This window comes from Glandiceps talaboti, chromosome 18 (genome assembly GCF_964340395.1).
Source record: "Glandiceps talaboti chromosome 18, keGlaTala1.1, whole genome shotgun sequence".
Lineage (NCBI taxonomy): Eukaryota > Metazoa > Hemichordata > Enteropneusta > Spengelidae > Glandiceps > Glandiceps talaboti.
The window spans coordinates 12,366,947-12,394,096 of record NC_135566.1 but is presented as its reverse complement, the minus strand read 5'-3'; the positions used below and the strand labels follow the sequence as shown (position 1 = coordinate 12,394,096).

At 35.5% G+C, this 27,150-nt stretch overlaps 1 protein-coding gene across 2 annotated transcripts in view; it reads right to left on the bottom strand.

The window, feature by feature from the left end:
• Positions 1-22,588, bottom strand: part of LOC144449544 (phosphatidylinositol transfer protein alpha isoform-like) — a 31,609-nt gene extending 9,021 nt beyond the window's left edge. For both annotated transcript variants that reach the window (XM_078140090.1, XM_078140091.1), the window contains exons 1-7: positions 22,487-22,588; positions 22,223-22,253; positions 16,551-16,699; positions 3,179-3,278; positions 1,543-1,620; positions 793-870; positions 79-156 (exon numbers count right to left, since the gene is read on the bottom strand). In XM_078140090.1, the coding sequence (XP_077996216.1) occupies positions 79-156; positions 793-870; positions 1,543-1,620; positions 3,179-3,278; positions 16,551-16,699; positions 22,223-22,253; positions 22,487-22,503 (531 nt within the window). In that variant the 5' untranslated portion in view covers positions 22,504-22,588. The remainder of the gene's footprint in view (positions 1-78; positions 157-792; positions 871-1,542; positions 1,621-3,178; positions 3,279-16,550; positions 16,700-22,222; positions 22,254-22,486) is intronic.
• Between the last annotated feature and the right edge of the window lie 4,562 nt (positions 22,589-27,150).

The following is a 27,150-nucleotide window of genomic DNA, read 5'->3' as shown; positions in this document are numbered from 1 at the left end:
CCCTCTTGACCTCTACAATGTCTTAACCTTGCATCCCTCCTAACCTTTAACCTTTAACCTTTAACCCCCATCACTTACTTTCCAATCTCCACTGAGAGGACCACGACCTGTTTTTTCTGATTTGTATTTTGTAGGATCCTGATCTTCTTTGTAATCCTGCAGAATGAAACAATGAACAATTTCCATATAACAAACACAACCAGATGTGAACTGAATGCACCGCAACCATCTTTAAAGTAAACACAACACGGCACCCAATTGGGTATTGAGTCGTTGATGGAAGACAAACAGGTTGAATGTTACGGGACATGCTAACACATACACCTTTGTATGCTAAGATTGAATAACAAACAAGGCAAATTGACTACCCTTGATTACTCAAGATGAGGGGTAGACTCCATCACAGCCTTGCTACTTTTGCTAAATTGTCTTCAGTTTGACCATTGGGATGTGTAAGTGCGATCTCACTAATACGTCCAATGTTTGACAACTGCTATAAACATTGGAATCAATCAAGTACTAAATCCCCTAAAACCCCCTAAACAGTGAAAGACCCACACGCTACTTTTGCGGTGAAAGGGCTTTCACCATTTGTGAATAGTCTTAAGTAACCGTTGAGGGCTATTTTGAACTTGAAGTCTATAGCAAACAGATAAACCATGGTTGTATTAGTGAAATCTCACAAGGAGTCACACCCATCGTCAAACTGATATGTTAAGACAATTAGCCAAAGTAGCAAGGCTATGAGTCTTGACGAAAGGTTTTTTGGTTAGTTTTTTAACATATACCTACCCTACTTTCTACAGGTGCTGCTATATCAATGTTGATAACTTCTCTCTTTGCTAACTTGTCATCATTAAGATTATGTACCTGCAACAAATTCATCAAATTAATATCATCTACAAAATTGAAATAATGATCTTCTTTTTTCTTATATTTCTTATATAGTTGATTTCTGTTACTGCATGACAACTTTCAGTTTCAGGAAGGTGTCTCGAATATTACAGATATTAATGTCTCAAATTATTTTGATTTAAGTTGGTAGAATCTATCAACACTCCATAGTCATTCTACCAGGTTTCCCTACCAGTGTTTTTGATTTGAGTCGTAAGTTCACAAATCTACCTCTGTTAGTCACTTTACCAGATTCCCAACCAGTATTTTTGTTTTTGAGTTCCCTAATCACTATAGGCTTCTCTACCAATGTTATTCTGATGGGAAGTATTCAGATAGGTCAAATCATCCCGAGTTCCAAACTCTGTCCGCCACGAGTGTCCTGCTAATGTTATCATTCAGGATGCTGAGCAGGTATATCTACACAACTTCATTACCAACGATATCATAATGTACATATGAAACTTTGTGAATTTACCACAAGTCTGACAGTGGGGTTCACTGTCTTTTATGATGTGCCTTGGCAGTAGTGTTCACACACAGGAACATTGAACACTGAACACTGTATTTCAAGGTACAAGATTACAAACAAAGTACAAGCTCTTTTTCCTAAAAGGTTAAAATTAAAATTATAGAATATGAACTTACATTATGTTGTTCACCTCTATCTGGTTTATGCCATGTTTCAATAACAATGTAGAATCCTTCCTTCATGTAGTCAGGATTCTGAAAATGAAACAACAAAACATAGTGAGAAAGATATTGTTAGGGCGCCCTCAAACAATATTCATTGTGATTCTTTCATTTTATTTTCACAGCTAAAAAATCTGAAGAACAAACCTACTTTATATATTTGGGAGGGATACCTGGTTCACTATCTTTAATAAAAACTTTGGGTGTTGAATGCACTAAAATGCATTGGTTGCATTCACTTTTACTGATCAGTACAGAGTTAGTATCCATCCAAACTTGGGCAGAAGTGACGCAGCAGAGGAGCTACACAAATTCTGTTACATTGACAATGTTAAACAAACCTTCCAATTCTTGGTACCTGCAATAGCATTTTACCTCATGCTAGAGGGTCAAAATAGAACAAGAAGGTTGACTTATTCTCATGCGCGCCTATAAGTAATGTATGTGAAGCGCATGGAGTGAAAGTTATGGTGTCAACCAAGAAGTCGAATGTTCGTTATTTTTTTGATGTGCATCAGCGGTAATATTCTAGTTCAGGTACCGAGAATTACAATAATAATAGTAACTGATGACAATATGTTTAAAGGGAGTTACATAGCAAGTCTCATACATCACTTCTGCCAAAAGTTCTGATCATACTTAGAAGTAAAGTAAAAGTGAAACAAATCAACACATTTTATTTAACATCCACATTTTTAATGAACAATGTGAATTCACACGGCATCCTTTACCTTTAAAACTATCTTGTTACCATGGCAGTGAATTCCGTTACCATGGCAGTGAATTCTGTTACCATGACAGTGAATTCTAAAGTAGAATCATTCCAGAGGGAGTAGCTATCCAATTTTAAATATCAAAATGTCAGTCAAAATGTACAAAATGCATGAGTAAAGTGCTGGGTTCTCTGAGGTCACACTTTCAAGAGCACAATGAGTGAAAATGATGCAGAAGAATGAACAAGTGTACAAATATTCATGCGTGCAAATACATTCTGCTATTTAATGTACTATATCTGAAACGACATATTTTATGAAATATATCACATGGTTTTGTGTACAGGGTATGCTCACATGCTCATTTACATATGAAAGTATGAAACAATAAAGCCTGTCCATACTACAAAATCTGATCCAGTTCGATTTACCTGTCCGTACTTGTGGTGAATTCGTATCTAATTCTAACTAACTGATCCGGATCGAAGCCTACTCTGGGTGGTGGTTTTGATCCAGATCAAAGTAATTCAAATCAGATCACAATCAGCTCGAAGTGGACAGGTGCGTACTCGAGTGAATAGTTTGATAATAAGTAATCCGAATTGAAGCTGGTAGTGTGTGGACAGGTATGCTAATGTAACTCATATCAAACCCACACTTCAATTTTTTAGTGTAGATGGAAAATGGACTCAATGTGGATTAAAGTGATCTGGATCAGTTTTAATACAGATTGGATCTGGATCAGATGTGGACAGGGCTTATGTTAAAGGTATAGCACAGAAGTACAAATACCACTCATATGAACGTGCACTGATACAAGTAATCAGGGATATATTATAATATAGTCAAGAGTGAAATAGGAAAATCCTTCTACTTACAGAGATTTCCGTCCTACAATAGGGATAAGCATTCCAGGCTTTTTCATGGATTTCCAATGCTCCTTTCGGAGCTAAAAGACGTATAAATTTTGGTACTTTACTGTAAAGCAAACCATACAAAGATATCATAAGTGATATGCTGCTTTCATCTTTCTCAAACTAAGCCTAAGGCTCTTATCAAACACCTTGACATGTATAATCACAATTCATGTTGTGTGTTACCTATACTTCTCTTGGTTGAACAGAGTACTAAATCATACACATGTACATGTACAATGATGTATCAAGACTCATCTGACATACCATACTTCACAAATATCAGTGTACCCTCTAAGCCAATTTGACGCACCACTGACACACAATTTATAATGACACACCAAAATTTGGTGTTCCCGTATCTCTTACTATGTGGTGACTCACAACAAATGCCAGTTTTTTTATCATTTTGACTCACAACAACAAAAATTTGGCTATCAATAGACGGCACAATGGATCACATTCAACTACAGTGGCAACTCAGACTCAGGTATCACATGTGTAACATATATAGCCCATGTCAAGTTACCATTCAAGGGCTGTGTTTGACACAAGCACATAGAAACCATTATGAAACTGCATGTTCTATACTAAGCTAGCAAGATCATGATTTCTTGCTATAATTTGTCAAAATGAAATAAAACATTTAAACTACTGTAACTAGATGTAGACACACAGGTCAGTGTTTTTGTGAAGGCAAGTAAACACGTCAAATCTACCTGAGTTCCCCTTTCATTTTACCACGGTTCCACCAAAATTATAGTTTACTACATTTAGAAACTATGCATGTTTTACAATATTCCCCCTTTCTGTTAGCGGGGTTCCTCCAACCTTAGCAAAAACACTGTACAGGTAGGTGCCAATGTTTCGATGTCTGTACTTGATGTCTGTACTTGATGTCTGCATGGTGCCATGTTAGTTCTTTTCATTTAGACAAAATGTCGCAAAAAAATGTATTTATTCAATCTTGCTACATAGTATGTGCAGTTTCTTAATGGTTTCTGCTTGGTTGTATCAAACAGAGCCAGTGAACGGTAACTTGAAATGGGATGTACATGTAATATCACGCCATCAAATAACTGACAATTGTTTTACCAACATTTCTCTGGCATTATAGTATACTTGTGCAATCTCCGTTACCATGGCATCCCTAATGCTAAAGTGCAATGTCAAAGTTGGTGATAGAATAATCAAGATGTAGCACCTCATCTTTTCAGCAATGACAACAGACTGTACTTGCTGATTAGGACGTTCAGTGCTTTTGATATAGCATACAAAGTTCCCCCCTGATATGGTATTGAAGGCACCTGTATCAGGGTCTACTACATATGCATGGTCATCATCCCCTCCCCATCATCCACGCACGCACGCACGCAAACACGCACACACACACACACACACACACACACACACACACACACACACACACACACACACACGCGCGCGCGCGCACACACACACACACACACACAAACCACTCCCACTTCACTAGCATCAATCAGGGTGTACTACATTATTTACATACTTATAAGTTACATGATCATCTATTCTCCCACCCCCACCCCCACTCACACACACCTTCCCCACTCCATCATATACAGTATTAAAGGCACCTCATCACGGTCTGCTACACACACATGATCATCTATCCCCTACTACTACATTATTCCCACTTTGCATTTGGTACTAAGGACATCTCATCAGGGTCTACTCACCTACATGCACCTAATCATCTACCCCCCCCCCCCCCCCCCCATCCCACTTTACTACATATAGTATTGTATTGAGGACACCTCATCAGGGTGTATTACATATGCCCAATCATCTATCCCCCCCCCCCCACAACACACCCAATTCCCACTTTACCATTTATAGTTTTGAAGGCACCTCATGAGGGGGTACTACATACTATAATTATCTCCCCCCCCCCCCCACTTCCAAGGTACACCATAGTTGCCACTTCTCTGTATACACTGACAAAAACCATGGCTTCATATAGCGATAGATTCCACCATGCTTATCATGAATATCCAATCATATCTACTAAGCTAATTTAATTGGTATAGATCTAAAAATGAAAGTAATGGTCAATATTTCTAAAAGGCTCGACACTATAAATACTTTAGCAAACAGCCATATGCATCTGCTTGATTATGTAATCACGGTCTTTGAACTATGACATCACACCTATAATGCAATCAAATACAATGACTCAGCAACCCAAGCCTGTAAACAATGCTTTGAGATAATGTGGGAATACCAATACAATAGATACTATGGTATAAAGACCTACTTAGAAATTGGATTAAAATTTCAGTGTGAAAACAATTGTCTAGCAGAACTATACAAGAAGTCTTAAACAAAGGAATAGCCATGTTTAATCCTTATGACTCCCTTGACAGGATAGTATACTAGTATGAAAACCTGGGATTGAAACCCTGGCCATTAACAGTCACTCTTATGCTCTATGTACACTATTTACCAGTGTTTTTGGGTAGTATTAAAAAGCACATAAAATCTACCCGTGTTCCCAGGTGAAATTTTACCACAGTTCCAAAACAAAATTATGGTAGATTGTATGGGAAATTATGCAACTTTTATCCTTTCTCCATTTCTGTTACCGTGGTTCTCAAACCGTAACAAAAACACTGCTTACAATGAGATCAACCCTTGCTTGTAATTCTACTAGAAATTCTCACGTATATTGATATTGTTGGTGTGAATTTCTTTGGTCAGAAATCAGTCTTCAACCTATAATACTACAAGCATGAGGAGTTGCTGTGGCCGATTAACTAAATATGAACTAACAAAACCTACATACAGGATATGGACACCTGCCAACAAAACACTTTACATTTAGAAAAAAAGTATCCCTCTGTGTGGTACATCATACCAGATATTCAATACTTGTAAATACATCCATAGAAAAACTAAGTGACCTGAGAAATGGATAAGTGCTGGTAGACATAAAAAAAACTCACCCTTCTATCTCTATTTTTCAATATTTTACTGACTATGGTACTTACAGTAAAAATTCATTGACTTGTATGGAATAGTGTACCCTCTATTAAGCCAATTTGAAGCGCCACTGATGCACACAATTTCTAGTGACGCACCAAAATTTGGTGTTCCCCTATCTCTTACTATGTGGTGAATCATAAGAAATGCCAGTTTTTATCATTTTGACTCACAACAACAAAATTTGGCTGTCACTTGAGGGCACACTGAAGGAATATTTCAGCATAGACAATAGTTTATAAAATCTAGAAAATACATAAAAAATAAGCTATCTCCATGCTAGCACAAAACTGGGGCTTAAAATTAGTATTTATGTCTAGTATATATAGTGGTCAGTTATTTAACTAGTGGAGAATCAGTCTGAAGGGGACCATGGCCCATCACCTGTGATATCAAAGCTAGGGAAGAGATTTGACACTAACGTAAGTTCTCCATGAATGAAAACATATCAACAATTCTTGCCATCAGTTATTAAATTTGAATTTATCAATTGTACAAAAAGCCCTACATGTATAACTGTCAATTCACTCATATAGCCCTACTTGTACTAATCGCACTGATGGGTTCAAAAACATGTATCACTATGGTGATACATTCATAATGAAATGACCTCTGACCCAGCACAGGACAAAGATCACATGTAGTACAGAGATATCATTAATTATTCAGTGATATACTGATTTAGTTTCATCTAGACTTTGGACGGACGTACACAGACTCAGTATTAAAGTTAACACAAAAAGGCTTTTTTTTTTTTTTTTTATCAGCCAAGTGTCATGACCACCAAGTGGTACTACAGTTACCTCACTCAGTGTGGGTGGGTGGGGTCAATGACCTTTGACTGCAGAATAGGTACAACAAATGCAAGCAGTTAGTTTACATTTCTCCTTGGGTGTCTGCCAACTATTTTGACTTTTGACTTTGTAACCAAACAAACAAGGAATGAATCAGAAAGACTTTTTTGATAAACTTTATCACTTTTCAAAAAATTCCATCAGAAATGCATTAATTGGGACCATATCTCGGACTCATACCCAAAACAATGTTGCACAAACATTTAAAATAAAACAAAAATTTTGATCCTCCCATTTTGAAGGGAAAGTTCTTTGTCAACAACCGTACACATGATTTGATCCCAGAAAGCAATCTGAAGGTTGAGTTTTGCCATTCTGTTTTGATATAATTAATAGACAGTTTGACATCGAGACAGTGACCATTATCTGTTTTGGGCACATCTTTACAATCTGGCATTGAGACATTGACCGTTATCTGGTTTTTTTTGGCAGATTCTTTCATCACCATATCTATTCACTATCTTGGTTTCCATCTATAGTATCTACATCCATAGCATGATGTATGAGAACCACTGACATCTGTTATATTCTATCTCTGAATACCATTCAACTATCTCAAATCTACTGGTCCTCCACATAGCCATTATTAGATTCACATGAATACAACTATGAATATCACTATCAAATTTTGAATAACAAATAAAATAAACTTGGTGACGCAAATCTGTGAATACATACAAAGATTTTATGGTCACACAAACTCAGTTTTTGATTTGCAAACTGATACATAAATAAAAAAATAAATCAAAAAATTAAATCATCATCAGACTGAACATGTAAGTGGAATTCTTATTTATTTGTATACCTGTCAGGACTTCTGCTAGCAAATTAAAACCATGAGCAAGATTTAATCAATAATGCTATTAAGTATTATCAGACCAACTCCTGTTACATTTTTGTACAATGCTGATAACATTTGCCTCCAAGTACACAGTCAGGTTTTCAAGACCTAGTACACTAGCTATATAAATCTGTGTTTGTATAGTAAAGTATAGTTACTTTGGAATGGTACAGTGGAAACAAATATTTCACAATCCGTCTACTATGGACCTTGATCATGCAAAGGTTTGCAGTAGACAGATCGATTGTGGTTGCATTCGTTTCCAATTTACTGTTTCAAGGTAACTATATTGTACTGTCCTATTGATTCTTGAAAACAAGAACAATACATACCATACATGTATGTATATTCTCACCCTTCAGATTGCTTTCTGGAATCAAATCCTTGTACAGTTGTTGAATCAAAAATTTGTTTTATTTTAATCATTGGACGATCAAAAATTTTTGTTTTATTTTTAATGGAGCACAAGCTCCATTGTTCATTTTTACAGATATAAAATATATCTTTTTTAATCCCTATTAGTCATTCATAATCTAATCTACATACCAACATAAGACAAAATATTGGGTATATTTCTCCAAACAAGACCTATGTCACACACCTACACATGTAATGTTGTACAGTGTTTTAAATTTAACTTGGTAACCTGGCAAGGATGAATGTACAGAGTTATGTAAATATGTGAATCACTGATTTCACTACTAAATCTCAGTGATCTCTGTCACATCGTCCATACCCTGGTGTAATAACTGACCTTAGAATTCTATAATAGGCTTAAATCTAGCCTTCACTGTGAATTGCAAATGAACTGACTTCAAGTGATAATGAATTACATCACCTTTGATAAAAACCCAGTTTAGCTTCTGATGACAAATATAAAGGTGTCAATGTAGCTAACATTACACACTACACAAAAATTATGTTCTGTATACCAGGAGACCATGTAGTAATCATTATTGGTACTCTAGGATCAGTTTTCTCAGTTTGTGTGGCATGATAAATATTCCACTCAATACTATAAAATATAGTTTCATCACCACTAAGTGCTATACACATGTACAGTAAGTTACATAGAGGCATTCAGTTATACAAGGTCACCAGCCTGCAGCCTTACAAAACTGCATGTGGTATCTGATTGACAGATGGCAGATCAATCCAACAGATTAATGAACAATCAAAGAGATGAATCTGATTGACAGAGAGAAACAGACAGATAGATAGATAGACAGACAGACAGACAGAGACAGACAGACAGACAGACAGACAGACAATCTATACTAAGAGACCGAACTGACAGACCAATCTGAGACACACAGACACAGACACAAAAACAGACACAAAAACAGATAGACAGAGACAGACAGACCAATCTAAGAGACAGAACTGACAGACCAATCTGACAGTTCAAATTGTCAGAGACAGACAGACAGACAGACAGACAGACAGACAGACAGACAAACAGACAAACAGACAGACAGGGTATTCCTGCCCACTGGCTATACTGTATACATATATATGCTGGCCTTTGGGGCGTGTTCTCACCCTTTGGTCTAAAAATATGGGTACTGTCTTTTTAGAGCTGAGCAGTCTAAAATGGGGTCCACTTTACACTATTTTCGATTATGTGTCATCTGAAATGGGGTCCCAGTATGAGACACATCCACATGATAAATTCTCTGTGTGCACTGTTCACATTTACAGAACTGTACCTGACTTATAAAAATAAAATTATTGTTTGTTCTATCATTCAAGATACAACTGCTGCATAAACAGTTTTAACAAAACAAAACTCAAACATATGTAGAGGATTTACATTGTAACCTATTACATGTATACAAAAGAGCTGGCTTGCTTTCAATGTACCATTCAATGGTTTGCTGGCCACAGCTGTGAAGAAGTAACCTCTGACCTCTTGTTACTATGGCAATCACCTCAGGTGAGTGACTTTGCAGAGTCTTACATTGACAATTACCGAGTAAACAGTCTCTCAAAACAACTGAGCACTGCCTAATGGAGATAAACTGTGATTTGCAGAGTGCAAATAATTCAAAATTATTTATTGCATTTTGTTATCAATTTATAGTTATTGTAAACTATCATAAATAATACTTATCTCATTAATATGGTACTTAGGTTCTTTGAATTGATATTTGATAAAAGGGGTGTGTCACAGATTTAATGTTTGATGTAAGGGGGCGTTCACAGATTTTTGTAATGGTTCAAATCAACCATGGCATATAATACAACTGTACTGCCTGCATGTACTATATATACCTTTCCATCTTCGACTCTTTAAAACTACCATACATCGGTCAATAGTGTATATAGATCTACTTTTGTGAAATCAAAATGCAACTCCTTACACAGGTCACAGGTTCACCAGAAAACATTCTACTGAGTTTGTGTATGATTATCATAAAAATAAACTTGTTTTTAATATTCCTGTAAGAGTAATGCAATCTTTTATTTTTGTAAAACAGTATGTCTGACCTTGTCAAATAGTCCATGAAGTAGACAATATGATAAAACATTTTGTAGAAAGAGGATTGCGTGAGTATACTACAAAAGTCTATTAAATTGATGTGTTTAAATTTGAATTTTCAAAATTGACAGGGACTACTTCAGATAATACTTATTTGATTTTCTTCCACAATAATTGTTCACTGATCACCACAATTCAGATTTTTTTATTTGAGAGTCATTTTCATTGCAGTCAAAATAAAGAAAGATGACGATAGTGTTTTTAATGTCAATATGTGATTTTAAAGAGAAGAGGCAGTGTTCAGGTAAAATGTACCAGAGGCATCATTCCCATACAAAACTTCAGTACACGTAACGTTGTTATAACAGATATGAAATAAACATCTTCTGTAGGTTGCAAAAGTTACAAACATGGACTTGGGCTGGGTTGTTTCATACTAATTTTTAATGAAGTTAATGTATTTATCAATTAAAAAATCCAAAATGAATACACAATTTTCATTCTACAGTCACTGTTATAACCCCCTCAACCCCACCCCAGTTACCAAGGTTACCATACCTTTGCACTCATATGGGGTGGGGTGATGATGTTCAAAGTAAACAAATGAATGTTGCTAACGGTAACAGATCAGGTACGATAATTTGAGACAGTGCCAATGGTTACATGTAAATGGTATGATTCATTCTCTCAATGTGGTTTGAAGGCTATTGATTTAATTTATTTAGTTTCAACAAGAACAGGATATTAGAGTGTAAATATGGTACAAGATACATGTACAATGTAAATGCCATAGTGGCTAAATACTGCTGTACTGTTTTTTATACTAATTACCAATAACAGGTAATAAGCAACATACATACAGGGGGGGAAACATTGGACCTGCCATTAGCAACTATGAACATATACATGTACTTGATGAAAATACTGGAATTGCTATTAGCAACATATATTTGGTTAAAATACTGGACCTATTATTAGCAACATATACTTGGTAAAAACACTGGAATTGCTATTAGGAACATATGTAACTTGGTGAAAATACTGGAATTGCTATTAGCAACATATATTTGGTTAAAATACTGGAAATGTTATTAGCAACATATACTTGGTGAAAATACTGCAATTGCTATTAGCAACATATATTTGGTTAAAATACTGGACTTGGTAATAGTACTAGCAAGGAATACTTGGTGAAAACAGTGGATGTGCTAGATGTATAACAACGTACACATGTACAAGGTGAATACACCATACTTGCCATTTTACATCCGGTACACTAATGAGTTGTTCTTTGAATACATGCATGCTGTCACGCTATTTCTTTATATTATTACAGTACTACCTATTCTCAATACTCATGGCTGCCATACTATACATTGGGTCAGTAATATTACCATTACAAAAAAGTCAATTACCAGAAAAAAGATGATTTTATTAGTTTTAATCACTGCCGGTAGATACTTCTATAAACCATAGAAAACACTCCATTTCTTTATTCTTTCTCCTTCACTATATTAAAGACCCAGCGGCCGAGTCTGAAATATAATTTCGTAATTTTTCTTCGCAATATTTTCAACTTCTCTACCTTCTACTTGGTAAGCATGTTTGATTGGCAAGTGAACAAATCCCACCTACATCCCATAATCAACAATTTGATAAATGTCTATTAGTTAATACCATTGAAGTGCTGTACATGTGCCAAACCATAGTCAGTTTACAGGGTGTCATCAATGACTAGCACACAGGTACATGTATATTGTAATTCTAGTCAATTCTGTGGTATCAACTCATCTCATTACAGTCGGAACGCAGGTCACCCATTTGACCGTTATTCATGACGATTTCTATTCTTGCTGGCGCCCTCAGCGTCAGATAGTAATCAAACCCGGAAGTACGGTGTTACATTCCCGCGTAATTTTATAAGCCGTTTACTGTAAACAACTGTTGAAAATTTTCGACTGAAATTTACAGTATATTCAATTTCATAACTGAGCTTTATGTTTCTGCATTTACATGTCTAATTGGCGTATCTTTCTGGTGAAAAGAAGAAATAAATTGCATGACCCCATAACAAGCCGAAGTAATTTTTGTCGCACTTCCGGGTTTTTTAGAACTGCAGCACTTTTATATAAACAGTAATTTTTGCATTTTAAGATTATTTTTGAAAAATTTATTATTTTTTGTAAAAGTCTAGGAAATTTCTTGTATCTACTCCCAGAAGCATTTGCGAAACCCAACTTTGACCCTGGCCTGACTGAACTACGTCATTTCACGCTCGGTCATCCCAGGAGCTGGACGTGTACTTGTTACCTCTCTGCATTCTGAGTTGTGTTCGTCATTTTTTTGATACTTTTACATGTAACAAGTCAAGATTGTCCTTTTTCATTTTGTTATCATATTATTTTGTTTAATTTTATTTGATGGTTGGTTGGTTGATCTCTTTACTTTGTTCGTGTTAGAAACCCATTTGCCTTACACGGTTTCTGAGGCTTTACCGCCATTATTATTTTGGGCGGTCAAGTTGGTATTTTTACGATCGTTATTTTGGGCGGTCAAGTTTGTACTTTTTCATTTTGTTATCATATTATTTTGTTTAATTTTATTTGATGGTTGGTTGATCTCTTTACTTTGTTCGCGTTAGAAACCCATTTGCCTTACACGGTTTCTGTGGCTTTACCACCATTATTATTTTGGGCGGTCAAGTTGGTATTTTTACGATCGTTATTTTGGGCGGTCAAGTTTGTACTTTTTCATTTTGTTATCATATTATCTTGTTTAATTTTATTTGATGGTTGGTTGATCTCTTTACTTTGTTCGTGTTAGAAACCCATTTGTCGTACACGCTTTCTGAGGCTTACCGCCATTATTATTTTGGGCGGTCAAGTTGGTATTTTTACGATCGTTATTTTGGGCGGTCAAGTTTGTACTTTTTGTTTTACGATCGCTGTTCATGGTTATCAGTGAAAAACGCCGTCTTTTTGTTTGCTTCTACTGTTACCAGGCAAGTGTTGTGCTGTCACATACTCGGTGTACTTTGTACTGGTGTTCAAAATGATAGTTTGTAGCTCTAAAGTTCTGATTACGCAGGCAGTGATTAGTGGAACTGTTTTTGTGTTACTCCTCGCATTGCTGCCTGCATCACTGCCCGTTGGCATGCATACATTGGGCCATGTACACCAGGTCACGGTCTACATTCAGAGAGTGTCCTCTCGTTTGATTTTGGTGAAATTGAAGCTCAGACAGTTGAAATCTCCTTATGAAAGAGACGCTATAATCCAAAATGTTTGTGATGAAATTGGTGCAAGAAATGACCAAGTTTTGTGTCATAGAATCGGTGTCAACTTGTTCAATGATGAGAAGCATTCTGATCCTTATAAAATACAAGTTGATCTTACTTTAGTTCATTCTTTTGGATATCAAATGACCTCTTGTCTTTTACTTTTTCTCCTGCCTATACTTCTATTTCTAGTAGTCGTAATACTTCCTTCCACTGTCTTTACACTGTTCGATTTTGTTAATTATTTCCTATTTTCATATAGTAGCACGAGAAGCAGTGGAAATATATGCACTGTTAAAAGTGAAAATGACAATATATTGATAGCTTTACAATTACTCTGCCTTGCTAATGGTGTCTTCAATTCTTACTACTTGATTTCTTCACCTTTTGACTTTCAATCTTCAGTCTTTTCTCTCTTTTGTACTCGGTATTTGCATATTTCCAATTTAAGATCATGGAGTTATCTATCGGGTGGTCAAATCCCTGTACATACGTATCGGTATGTGTTCGATCTTTCACCCATGCATGTAATACAGTAAGTACCGTCATTGCTGGTACCAAGATCGTTCACAAAAAACTGCAGCACTTTTATATAAAAAGTCCACCAACGTTAAAATTTGGCTCAATTACAGATGAATACATTGTCTATCTTCCATGTGATACTTATTTTTCTACCATCAAAACTTTTTGAGATTCAGGTCGTCAAATGTGGAAAATGGTAAATTTCACACAAGATTTCCGACGAGGTCATTCTAGGAAAAAATGTCCACAGTGTGATCGCACGGTGCAGGAGGCATATAATTTCTCATAAATTGTCCTAAATACCTACTTTCACCAAATCTACGGCCATTTCAATGGAAACCTGACTTAACTGTGAAAATCAGCCCGTGTTTCGCGTACGTGAACATTTGTCTTACGGAGCTGCCATATTTGAAAATAATCACGTGACCTCTGCATGATGAACGCCCTCTATGGTGGGTGGTTGCGTTCCGACTGATTAGCCCCGATAAACACTAACTTATTATCAGGCAGAATTCTGTAATTTTTTACAAAGATATGATGTTAATAAATGACTATGTAGCGGCTTCAGTTGAATTTGAAATTTCATCTCAGCATCTTATTGAGCTAGCCGTAAAGAAAGATCTTGAGATTTGATGCTATGGATAGTATCTAGACTAGATAATTCAAACATAGTTTATATATACACTGTGTTATCAACGACTTGTAGACAGATAATTCAGCTACTAAAAAGACATGGATCATTTCAAGCAGAAATTTAGTGTTATTCCATTTTTTTAATGAACTAAAACTAACACAAAATAGTGACAAGTTCCTGTTCCGTGAACATGACTCTGATGTAAACAGAATCCAGGTAAATTTCAAAAGAGGAACAATAATCAAATGCTGATTTTTTGGTACAGAAAATTATTCTTTTTTTTCATACTATAATTTAATGACATACAAAACATGATGATTTTGTATTCTTACGATATTGTGATCATTTATCAACACACTGGAATACACACAACACATTTATGTAACCACTGCTTATCAGGACAACTGTGAATCTTGTCAAATGCATTTTATTTTAGTTATGGGGTCAATTTGGGGACAATCACTTCAGTGTAGACGGTAGCCATATTTCAGACATGTCTACAGAAGTAATTGTTGTCTTTTCCCAGGACTACATAATGCATTGATGAAAAGTATTGACACTACCCACTCCATTCCAATATAAATGAAATCTTGTTAACATTACAGTTCAGCTATATACTTCAATAACAGACACATCTGTGTCAGATACCATACACTTCGAAAGGAAACACCTCGCATCTCTACAGACAGTTATCCCTAGCCACCTGAAGAACAACTACATGTATTACCATCCTTCCCTAGGGGCCTTTCTTTTTTGCTTTATTCATCTCAGTGACAAGGTATAATAAACATGTACACATGTACACACCTATTTGATTATCACTCAGGACAAGTGTACTCTTTTGAAGAGAAATCTACATTTATAACAAGTCATTGAAATAACTAAGTCTAAAAAATGTCCAACCTTGAGAGACAAGGAAAAAATCAAAGACAATTGCTTTTCCTTTGTAACATAAACATACATACACACATATGCACCAACATAAACGTGCATACATACGTACCTACCTACATACATACATACATACATACATACATACACATATATATACATACATACATACATACATATACATGACACAGAGACAGAGACACACTCACACACACACACACACACACACACACACACACACACATACATACATACATACATACATACATACATACATACATACATACACACACACTTTTTCATTATCTCACCACTGTCTATGATTATATTAATCTGTCAAGCCAAGAGAAATATGAGTGCACTATTTACACAATTATTTGATGACAAAAAATAAAACACTTTCAAATCCTTACATTTCACAGCTGATTAAAGTAAACGGACATTCCAACAAGTTTGAATGTACATTGTACATGTATGTGAACTTGGAACAAACTTGGAACAGCGATATTTCAAATTTGAACATTATCAATGTTCACAAAAGAATACAAGAAATGGTAACGCTTATGTCCTTTACTACAGAAACCAAGGAAGTAATCTAAACACTTCAGAGAAGTTGAAAAATCATATACCACTGTGATACTTTGCACAGCATATCTTCCTCTTCTACAAATGTGCACTTCTATGTTAAATCTCATCAGAGCCTATTCAGCAACTGGATGAGGGTACTAACGATATCAATTTGTACGCATCACATATATTTAGATGGAAAGCACGGACAACTGCAAAATATCGATCTGTGAAAATATTGTCCACTTACCTTGCTAAATGGTAGATTTTGTGTGTGTATTGCCCTTTACCAAATTCATCATTTTCAAAAGGTTCATTGACTATCACTTCTATACCCTCTCCACCACCAGTTTCATTTTTACTAGCTTCAGCTACAGACCATAGTTGTCCTACTTGATACTGAAAGCAAAATCACAAAGGTCAAAGGTCAATTCTAATGATACATCAGAATGGTTACATTTATTATTCTGTCTTGGCAAGTTGATTCATTCCCATGTCCATTTTTTCAATGTTTATCCACTTGCCTATTCATCCCTATTGTTATCACTGCAATACAACATCAGCTGACTGTTTCTATGGACACTGTCTTGTTGCTAGGCATACACGTATGTGTTCATATTTTGAATGTTTATCCACTTGCCTACCCATCTCTGTTGTTGGTTTTGCAATAAACACCATCATTTCAGTGTTGCTATGGCTGTGGTCTTGTAGCTAAGCATGTGTTCAATTCCCTCTACCATGCCTGACATTTTGCTAGTAACTGTTCCGTCAAATCTAAAATTAGATTACAAATTCCCCTATAGCAATGATTGAATATGGTAATTATGTGTACATCATCTAGCTCAACCGTCTGAATTGGTTCTAATCACATAATGACAGTTGATGTCATCTTAAAGAGGGGAAAAATTTAAAACCAAATAATTAAAGTAAAAGGCCAGGAGCGAAATACCAGGCATAGTAAAGGAAAAGCGAGAACCAAAAGTCCCCACTGGATTCTAGGCTAACAGAAATGAAGATGAAATGGACTCGGCATTTCATAGCCTATTGTGGTTAATTCATATCCTAAATGTCATACATTTATGAACTCAAACCAATACTTTTTTCTTTTCAATCTGATCAATGATACAACCTGGAACCTATTCTCTAATTGACAGATGTTGCATGTCTTTCCATGAATAACACAACATGGCTTACATTTGTGTAACTATTCACCCATATGCACTGATGTTATCATACACAAACATGTCAAAGTTCATGGTAAATTCAACATATACAAGAATTGTGTTATGTAATATGACTGCACACAAACTCGCCATCATAGCTAAGAACAATACAATAGTGAACGAAATCACAAAGTAATGTTGTACACAAAAACAATTACAATTTGGCCAGTATATTCCTAGTCAACCTGATTCCTGTCTAGTTAGTTTTACACTGCTACGAAATGTACAGAATATTGAGGCAATTCATGCTACAGTCCCAACTGTTGCCATATGGAGTTTAATTGAATTAACAAACATACTGTATATGCTGTTCTTGCTATCACTAAAACATCATATGAATGAATGACAGGAGTGTTTTTTTTTCCGTTCCCCTACCCTTATCAAACAATAGCACCCTGAAAGAATGACAAACACATTCCTCACTGGTTCACACACTTGTAATACTATAATCCAGTTATATCATAGTCTGGTTTAAATGTGAAATATTTAATATTTACAATGTGTCAGAGTACAATGTATAATATTATAAACTACAGTACACAATTTGATTTGCCGGGTTTAATCTTTTCTTCAAACATAACCAGGTCTGCCTCATTCTAAAGGCCTTTATATATACAGTGGGTTCACCCTATCAATTACTATACACTCATGAAAACCAATTATATAAACATAAGAATGCATTACATTGTAATTTGCTATGCAAATTCCAAATAACTGTTATTACTTTCTAGGGAGGTTTATGGCAAAAATAATGAAAAGATCATTATGAACTCCTTTCTTGTGTGGGAGGGAAGGAGGGGTGGGGGAGCTGGAATAAGTCCTAAGACATCAAACCCTACATGCAATCTATACATGTTATTTATGTACTAAGTCATGCTTTATAAAGGCATGCACTTATGAAATAGAGATATTATTAGTGATCATAGTCTATCAGCAAAAAATAAATTTACAATATGTCAAACAATTTGAATTGCTGGATTGTTAAGACTGTTTAGACTAGACCAGTGTACCCTCTAAGCCAATTTCACATGCCACTGACACACAATTTATAGACAAATGCACACAATCTATAATGACACACCAAAATTTGGTATTCGCCTATCTCTTACTATGTGGTGACTCATAAGAAATGCCAATTTTTATCATTTTGACCCACACCAACAAAATTTGGCTGTCATTAGAGGGCACACTGGACTAGACACAATTATGCCAAAATAGAGTATGTGCACATTACCATCAGCTATGAGTTCACAATATGGACAGCGAAGTCACATATAAAGAAATGAATATTTTCAATAAATATTTAGTGTATATTTCAAGGTACATCTACATGGGTTTTCAATCTGTCACACACTTCTTTACTCCAATATGGCTTTAAAGGAAGAGGTAACCCTGACCCTTGACCTCTGACCTTGAAAGTAACCCCATTCAATTTGTTATGAACCTAGACATTTGAACGTTTGAGACACTACATACAACTAATATTCTGTGAAAGCAAAACTTAAGCTGTCATCCAAACCCGTCCACACTAGTCTGATGGTCTAGGTTGGTCACCTGACTCATCACTGGAATCATGTGACAAAAGAATGGAATCCCATATGTGTGTATGTGAAAAGTTTGTTTAATTTGTTATGGTATAGAAATAAACTCCTTTAGACTCGGAAGACAGCCATCATAGCTTTACTTCAGTATATAAAATTATATCACAACTATAATCATCAGGATATCTTAATACCTATCAATGTTACAACACAATGGGAATTATTTTATCTAGTTTGATATAATTACAAAACTCTCCACATATTGTTATGCAAATAAGTTATCTTATGGCCATACAATATGGTAAATGGCCTTCCTGAATTGATTATGGCAACCACACACACATAGCTCTGGATATATACGCTGTGGGGTTTTGACTCATCATCTCCCCTTCGCTATGGTGTCTTCCCTATTTCAAATAGCGAGACCGCAAATGGATTTCATTCACATGGATTCGCACGGATTTTGGGGAATAAAAACGACTCATACCCTTGCTAATGACTAAATGAAATACAGAAAACAACTTTAGATCATTAAATGTAACCTAAGTCTTGAGTATTCTGTCATTCCTTGTCTCCGTTCGCTAAACCATGTAACAACCCGAGCGAATGTTAGACAAGAAATGACAGAATACACACAGCGTGGGTTACATTAAATGATCTATAAAGTTGTTTTCAGTATTTCATTTAGTCATTAGCAAGGGCATGGGTGGTTTTTATTCCCCCAAATCCATGCAAATCCGTGCGAATGAAATCCATTCGCAGTCTAACTATTTGAAACAGGAAACAAACCACAGCAGAGGGGAGACGACGAGTCGGAACACCACAGCATATATATCCAGAGCTACCACACACATGCATAGGTTCACAAAGTAAAACATTGCTGTATTATGTAATACATTGATTCGGGTTTTACATTTGTCATGATCAATTACATGTAGCTGAGTGTACTATTTTAGGCTAAGCTCAGTCATATCAGAGCAAATACATATGTATCACCTCATCCTCGACCTTTGAACTCTTGCAAATAACCTTTGACCTAATACCTAATTGACTTCAACAGAGAATATTAGTGTTTGGCCATTTCCATTTTATCTACAATTGTGGAACATGTTTGTGCTGTGGTGGTTTTGTTAGCAAATTATTGATGAAAGGCCATTGAAAGAACACATTTTAATTTCAGTTAGTTTCAATGTTTCATTACTGTATCTCTTGAATATCACTAAATTCATCTCAGTTTTACATTTGCATTGACAAACACACACACACACACACACACACACACACACACACACACACACACACACACACACACACACTTTCGATATATTTTCCAAATATTAATATCTTTTAGTGGGGAAATGAATGACACTCAGATCTAATGCTTGCTGTTAATGTTTGCAGATAAAACAATCTGTACATTACCCTACACTATCCTATGTAGCCTGCTTGCACACGGTGCACAGGTATCGATTACTGACATGACCCTCAACACAAGATATTGCATATAATACAAGCCTGTAAATACCTCTTCCGAAATGAACCTACATCCTAATATGATTATCATTATGTACAACATTACAAATAATATATTTCAGAATAACAAATTTCTTGTCCCAAATTTTCAAAATCAGCAAGATTTTCGTACATGACTCAATGTAAATTTTCCTTTAAATTTATTTCTATATTGTCACTGTAAAGCCAACATTTTAAAATCCACATATTGTTGTGTCTCCTGACCTCTGTGACATTGGGACCCACCTGGGACACACCCCCATGTCTTGTTCCTTCTATTGCAACTGGTTCTAATCTCTGCTTCATGAAGTACTCATAGAGAGTAAGAGAGTAATATTTATAATGACTGCTCTACTTCACAGATTGCTGTAATTTACTCTCTCACGGAAGGAGAGTACATGTCAACTTCAATCCTCACAAATAAGGAGTCCTTTATGGTTCTATTTGTTGTTAGTCCTTTTACCTCCTCCAAGTTATAATATATCATCATTTCTAGATAAGATCATGGTATTTTTGGAATAAAGTCAGCAAACTTTCTAGTGTTTAAAAGGTTTGTGACTTGACAAGGTTGTAACCTTGACAAGAGTAATGTAAAAGACATTTATTGTTCAGGGGGGGGGGGGGGGGGGGTAATATTTTGTATCAATTTCATAATGACAAACAGCAAATAATTCATATACTTTTTTCAAAGATATTTGAAGAATTAAAGAGACACAAGCTAAGCTTACATGTCGTGTTTGAATGTAGTTAATGCTGCATATTTATAAGGTACTTGCAGTATTGTATTCAACCACCATTTGCAATGAACTGAGCTCAAACTTGGTATCAAGATATAATTTAGGTATTATGATCCAATCTCATAAATTTATCATATGAATCAAAAATGCTCACAATATCCCTTCTAAGCAAAAGGCAGTTCTAACAACACCAGAAGACAATTGTAATTTTATAACTTATTGAAAGCATGCATCAACATTAATATCAGTTTAAAATACTTTAATTGAGGTTATTATGTGTGTATGTTCATTGGAGTAAAACGCTTATAAACCCAGCTTGTGCCACTTTAAGTATTTTTTACTGTACAACTGTGTCAGTTAATTCTTTACAGGTCATGAGATCTAATACAGATTAACAATTATATCAAGAATTCATGTACATGTAGTACTGTCACAATCTGCCAACTAACAACTGACCAGGGAGTGTTAACAATGTCTAGTTTAGTTATCATAACAATAGCACTGTCAATGATTCTCCTACGACTTGGCTTGTCTACCGCCCCATTCAGTGATAACATGCACTCTGTTGACCCGATTTGTACTTATTTTGCACACGTCGTAAACGATAACCTATTTATGTGAATGTCTTTTTTTTCCGAACAAACGATCCAGTGAGAGAGGATGACAACACCTAGAAGAGGAGACGTCATGTTTTTTTTTTCATGTTTGTCAACCCACACACCTGACGTATGTGGTGATCGCAAACATAGTTTGAGCGTTTCGATCGGACACTACAATACGGTGACATTGTCAACATCGCTTTCAGTATTTGAACAGCTCATAGTCACTGTGACAGTTTGACCAAAGAAATCTCGATTTTTCTGACGTGTCATGGTAGAACAAATCGCTATTTAAATAAGAGTGACTTACCTCTTCTACTGATATAGGTAGAACGATGCGACTTCGATGACAAACAGGAAGCAACCACACGTACGTATAATGACAGGACAGAGATAAAATTAAAAATTGAACCAAGTTAGTTTCAATAAACGTAACAAAATCGTAATGATTCACTGATTACAAACAACATGATTGAGCTCCTTGTATGGAGCATAAAACAAAGAATCATATCGATGTTAATATATCGGCGAAAAACACAAGAAAGGTAGTAATATGCCAAGATTTGTTACTTACAATTCCTTGATCAGCATGATTGTTGGACTATCCTGAGTACATCAATGCACATGGGCGGAATGAGAAATGACGTCATGTACCGGTAAGAAGGTAAAATTACCCGGATGTTGTTTTGCGCCCTCTACCGAAGACCTCGCTTGATATATATTTTAAGACCTAGCTGTATGATGGCGGTATATAATATAGATATCTCATCCCCGGGATCTCATCATGATATCTCGTCAGCTACCGACCTGCTGATGTCAAGCATGGACCTCCGTGAGCTGAGGAAACCAAGTTGCAGGTTTTACATAAAGTGTGACTTTTTGAACCAGATTAATCCCGGGATCAGGAGTAGTCATTTACCTTGTATCAGAGTGTGTTTTATTTTAACTCTTTCGATTTTTAACTGTGTAACTTTTACCCCTTGAAGAGGGTGCTCCATCCAAGAAGGAATATTCAACACAATCTAATAAACCAACCAACCAGAAAAGAAAAAGAAAAGAACACAAAAACATATCATTTATGGGTACTTTTCTTTCTTTCTTTTTTTTTACCTAAAGTCACATCTTCGTAGACTTAATTTGTATTAACAACGTAATCGATTCGTCCTGAAAAAATTTTGATCTAACTACTCCTAAAGACATACTCACTAAATCTGATCTCACCATTTTCCCTTGAACAACTTGACAGCAAAAGTAAACCCAAACCACAGCCCAGTAGTTTTTGACGACATATATAGTGTAAACGATAAGGATACAGACAGACAGACAGACAGACAGACAGACAGACAGACAGACAGACAGACAGACAGACAGGCAGGCAGACAAATAGACAAATAGACAAACAAAAAGACTAAAAGACACACGGGCAGAGAGAAAAAACTAGGCTACAGAACTAGATGATCAAAGGACATCAAACTATAGCCGCAGTGATGACTTTAATGATAGGAAAATATAGGTATATAGACGGTGGTAAATTTGTCCGGAAAGTTAAAGCGTCTAAAACTTTGTCACAAGAGAGTGGTAGACAGTAGCAATGTTTATGTACAGTGTGTTTATCATGGATGGAGGCACTGTCATTACTTTTTTATGCTACTTTATTCAATAGTATGATGAATGCTCACCTGTGCAAACGTTCAGTCTAAAGTCATGGTATGTCGCCAATTCATGAGCTATTAGTAAACCAGTGACGAAGCCATGGTGGATACCTGGCGAAAGCTTTAGTGGGCTAATTGAAAATTTCGGTGCAATACGAAGTTAAATTCATGAACTGAATCTATTAAAGCCTTGTTTATATGGGCCTCGAGCCTGATTCAAATAATAAATAAAATTCAATATAGGAACATATAGATTACGATAGTTGACACATGTATATGTCCTGGAGTATTATAAGTTGAGTGTTACACATTCATGTCATTTTTTCGTCAAGTCAGTGTCAATATATTCGTAATACGTACAACCCTTTTCTTGTTCAGGAAGCATGTATGAACAGAAGATGGCACACTTCACTTTACACGTTAGTCTGTAAGGTACGCCGTGACGGGCGCCCTCACACATCGGCCAACCCCTCCCACGTCGCGGGTGAGCTTGGGGGACCGTGAGGGCGGAACGTCACGACGTATCTTACAGTCTATATATACGTATTCATCATTGGAATCTCAAATAACTATATGGTCGTCTGAGTTTGCATAAATTTCTCGTTCATATTCGTAAAATATTTTGTCAAATAAAACTTCTATAAACACCAACTGAAAACACTTTTAATAAACGTACGTACGTCAATGAAATAAATATATTGAAAATAAGAGACAACATGTCGCCGATAATGTATACAATTTAATTATAGACTATACCTACCAGGTGTCCAATAATAATGATGTTAAGTCCATTGAAATGAACTGTGCCGCAACCAGGGTTACATGGAAACGCTTTAAAACTAGAATAATGTCGAAAAAAATAGCAAATTGCAAATGAAGAGAGATGGAATATAATTCTTTATACAATTGAAAACAACATACATTAAAAACCTTATAATATTGATATGTCTTATTTATTACTATAAATACAGCTCTAGATATTAAGTTAAAAAAAAACATTCATAAAACCACCACGCGTAGGCCAAAAATGCTGTTGTTGTTATTGTTCGTCTATGTGTGTGTGTGTGTGTGTGTGTGTGTGTGTGTGTGTGTGTGTGTGTGTGTGTATGTATGTACGTGTGCGCACTCGAGTGATTGGTTAGTGAATATTTATCAGTATGTATGTATGTATATATGTGTGTATGTATGTATGTATGTATGTATGTATGTATGTATGTATGTATGTATGTATGTATGTATATTTATGCACATATGTGTGTATGTATGTTTATGTTACAAAGGAAAAGCAATTGTCTTTGATTTATTCCTTGTCTCTCAAGGTTGGACATTTTTTAGACTTAGTTATTTCAATGACTTGTTATAAATGTAGATTTCTCTTCAAAAGAGTACACTTGTCCTGAGTGATAATCAAACAGGTGTGTACATGTGTATGTATGTATGTATGTATGTATGTATGTATGTATGTATGTATGTATGTATGTATGTATGTAACATGTAACAGCTTGATAAAGGTGTGCTAGACAAACCGAAACGTCGCTATCAAGATTTCAACTTGGGATTGAAGTAAGGACGACTTCGAACGTTTGCTATCTATCCATCGAGTCACTTATATTGCCTACAGAGATCACATCGCTTTGAAACATTAGAATAGGATGGTGCGCGTGTGATGACAGACCAGTCGATGGTATACTCTCGACCTTGAACTTTTCTTTTCATTATGTTTTGATAGCTCAGTACAGCTGTGGTATCTTGTTTTAATGTATTTATTGGTTTAACGGATAACAGTTTCAAACTCCGACATGTCAACCACAAACAATCCATCACCAATGAGAAATACCAATGCTGTACTGAGCTATCATTATCAAAACATATCTGGAACTTGAAAAGAAAAGGTCAAGGTCGAGAGTATACCATCGACTGGTCTGTCATCACACGCGCACCATCCTATTCTAATGTTTCAAAGCGATGTGATCACTGTCCATAGGGAGCTCGTCTTCCAACAGTGAATAAGTTGCAATAATAAACAAGTGATGTAGAATATACATAAATAACATCTCTTGGCCCTTGGGTATCGCAAATACACCTGTAGTCGTGCGCGTCTTTGTACGCGCTGAACACTGTATAAGACCCGGATGTTGTAAAGAGCTCGACCTCTGCCTGAACGTTCCTAAAATCGGCAAAAAATTATATACTTTTGAGCGTATCTTTTTAATTTGCCACTTTGGTGTTCTCTATTTTAGTTGTGAGGTTACTCAATTATGTTGTCGATCGTAAGGTGTTGTGTATTTGGGGTTTGATTTTGTGGTTTTTGATTTGTTGTGGTTTGACTAGAATTGTTTGGCCTGGGAAGCTTTAACCCTTTCCTACATTTATATATTTGTGTACAGGTGACAGTGTTGTTGAAGCGCGTGCCCACGATATAATTTAAATAGCCAACCCATTATGCACATGCGCACATGCGTCATTATTTGTATACACGTTTAATCCATCTAACTCATCAAGTCGCACATTCTCGATCTATCAAAAAAGAACCCAGACTAAGTATTAATTCATTTTATCTCATTTTATTGTATATTCTACATCACTTGTTTATTATTGCAATTCATTCACTGTTGGAAGACGAGCCCCCTATGCATGACACACTGTGTAACGGCTCCTGTGTATCTTACTTGATACTGTACTATTTTTAATAGTTATACCGCTCTACATGTATATGTATTGAGCACTGTTTGCTCTGCAGTATACATATTGTATATGTTGAGTATATATATATATATATATATATATATATATATATATATATATATATATATATATATATATATATATATATATATATATATAATTATATACTAATTCAGTGTAAGAGGTAAGTCATAAACTGAAGGAAAAGCGCTCAATACTGAGAAGTAGAGCTGTATTACACAAAATACACAAGTTATGGTACGGAGCCGTTACTCAGAGTTTCACGCTTGAATGCGATCTTCGTCCGAACTTGTGTATTTTGTATATATATATATATATATATATATATATATATATATATATATATATATATATATATATATATATATATATATATATATATATATATATATATATATATATATGGATGTATGTATGTATGTATGTATGTATGTATGTATGTATGCATTCATGCATGCATGCATGCCTGTTTGTGTTCGTTCGTTCGTTTGTTTGTTTGTTTGTTTGTTTGTTTGTTTGTTTGTTTGTTTGTTTGTTTGATTCTTTGTTTATTTGCTGACATACACGTATGTATGTGTGCATACTAGTGTATAATTGTATGTGTGTATGTGTGTGCATGGAATGATGTATTAGTTGCATAAAAGAATCTGGTGTATATGTATTGGTGGGGGTAAACAGACTAAACAGACAATATTTTTAAAAATATGTTGAAGTCACCAACCTGATCAACATACTTTAAAAAGAGTCTTTGAAATATTAAAATCAACGGAGAGATATATAAATAGTGAATATGACATACTAGTTGCATAATTTATCAACATAATTGCAAGTAGCTCAAGACCAGAATGCCACTAAATGTATCACAAATGTGGTAAAATAG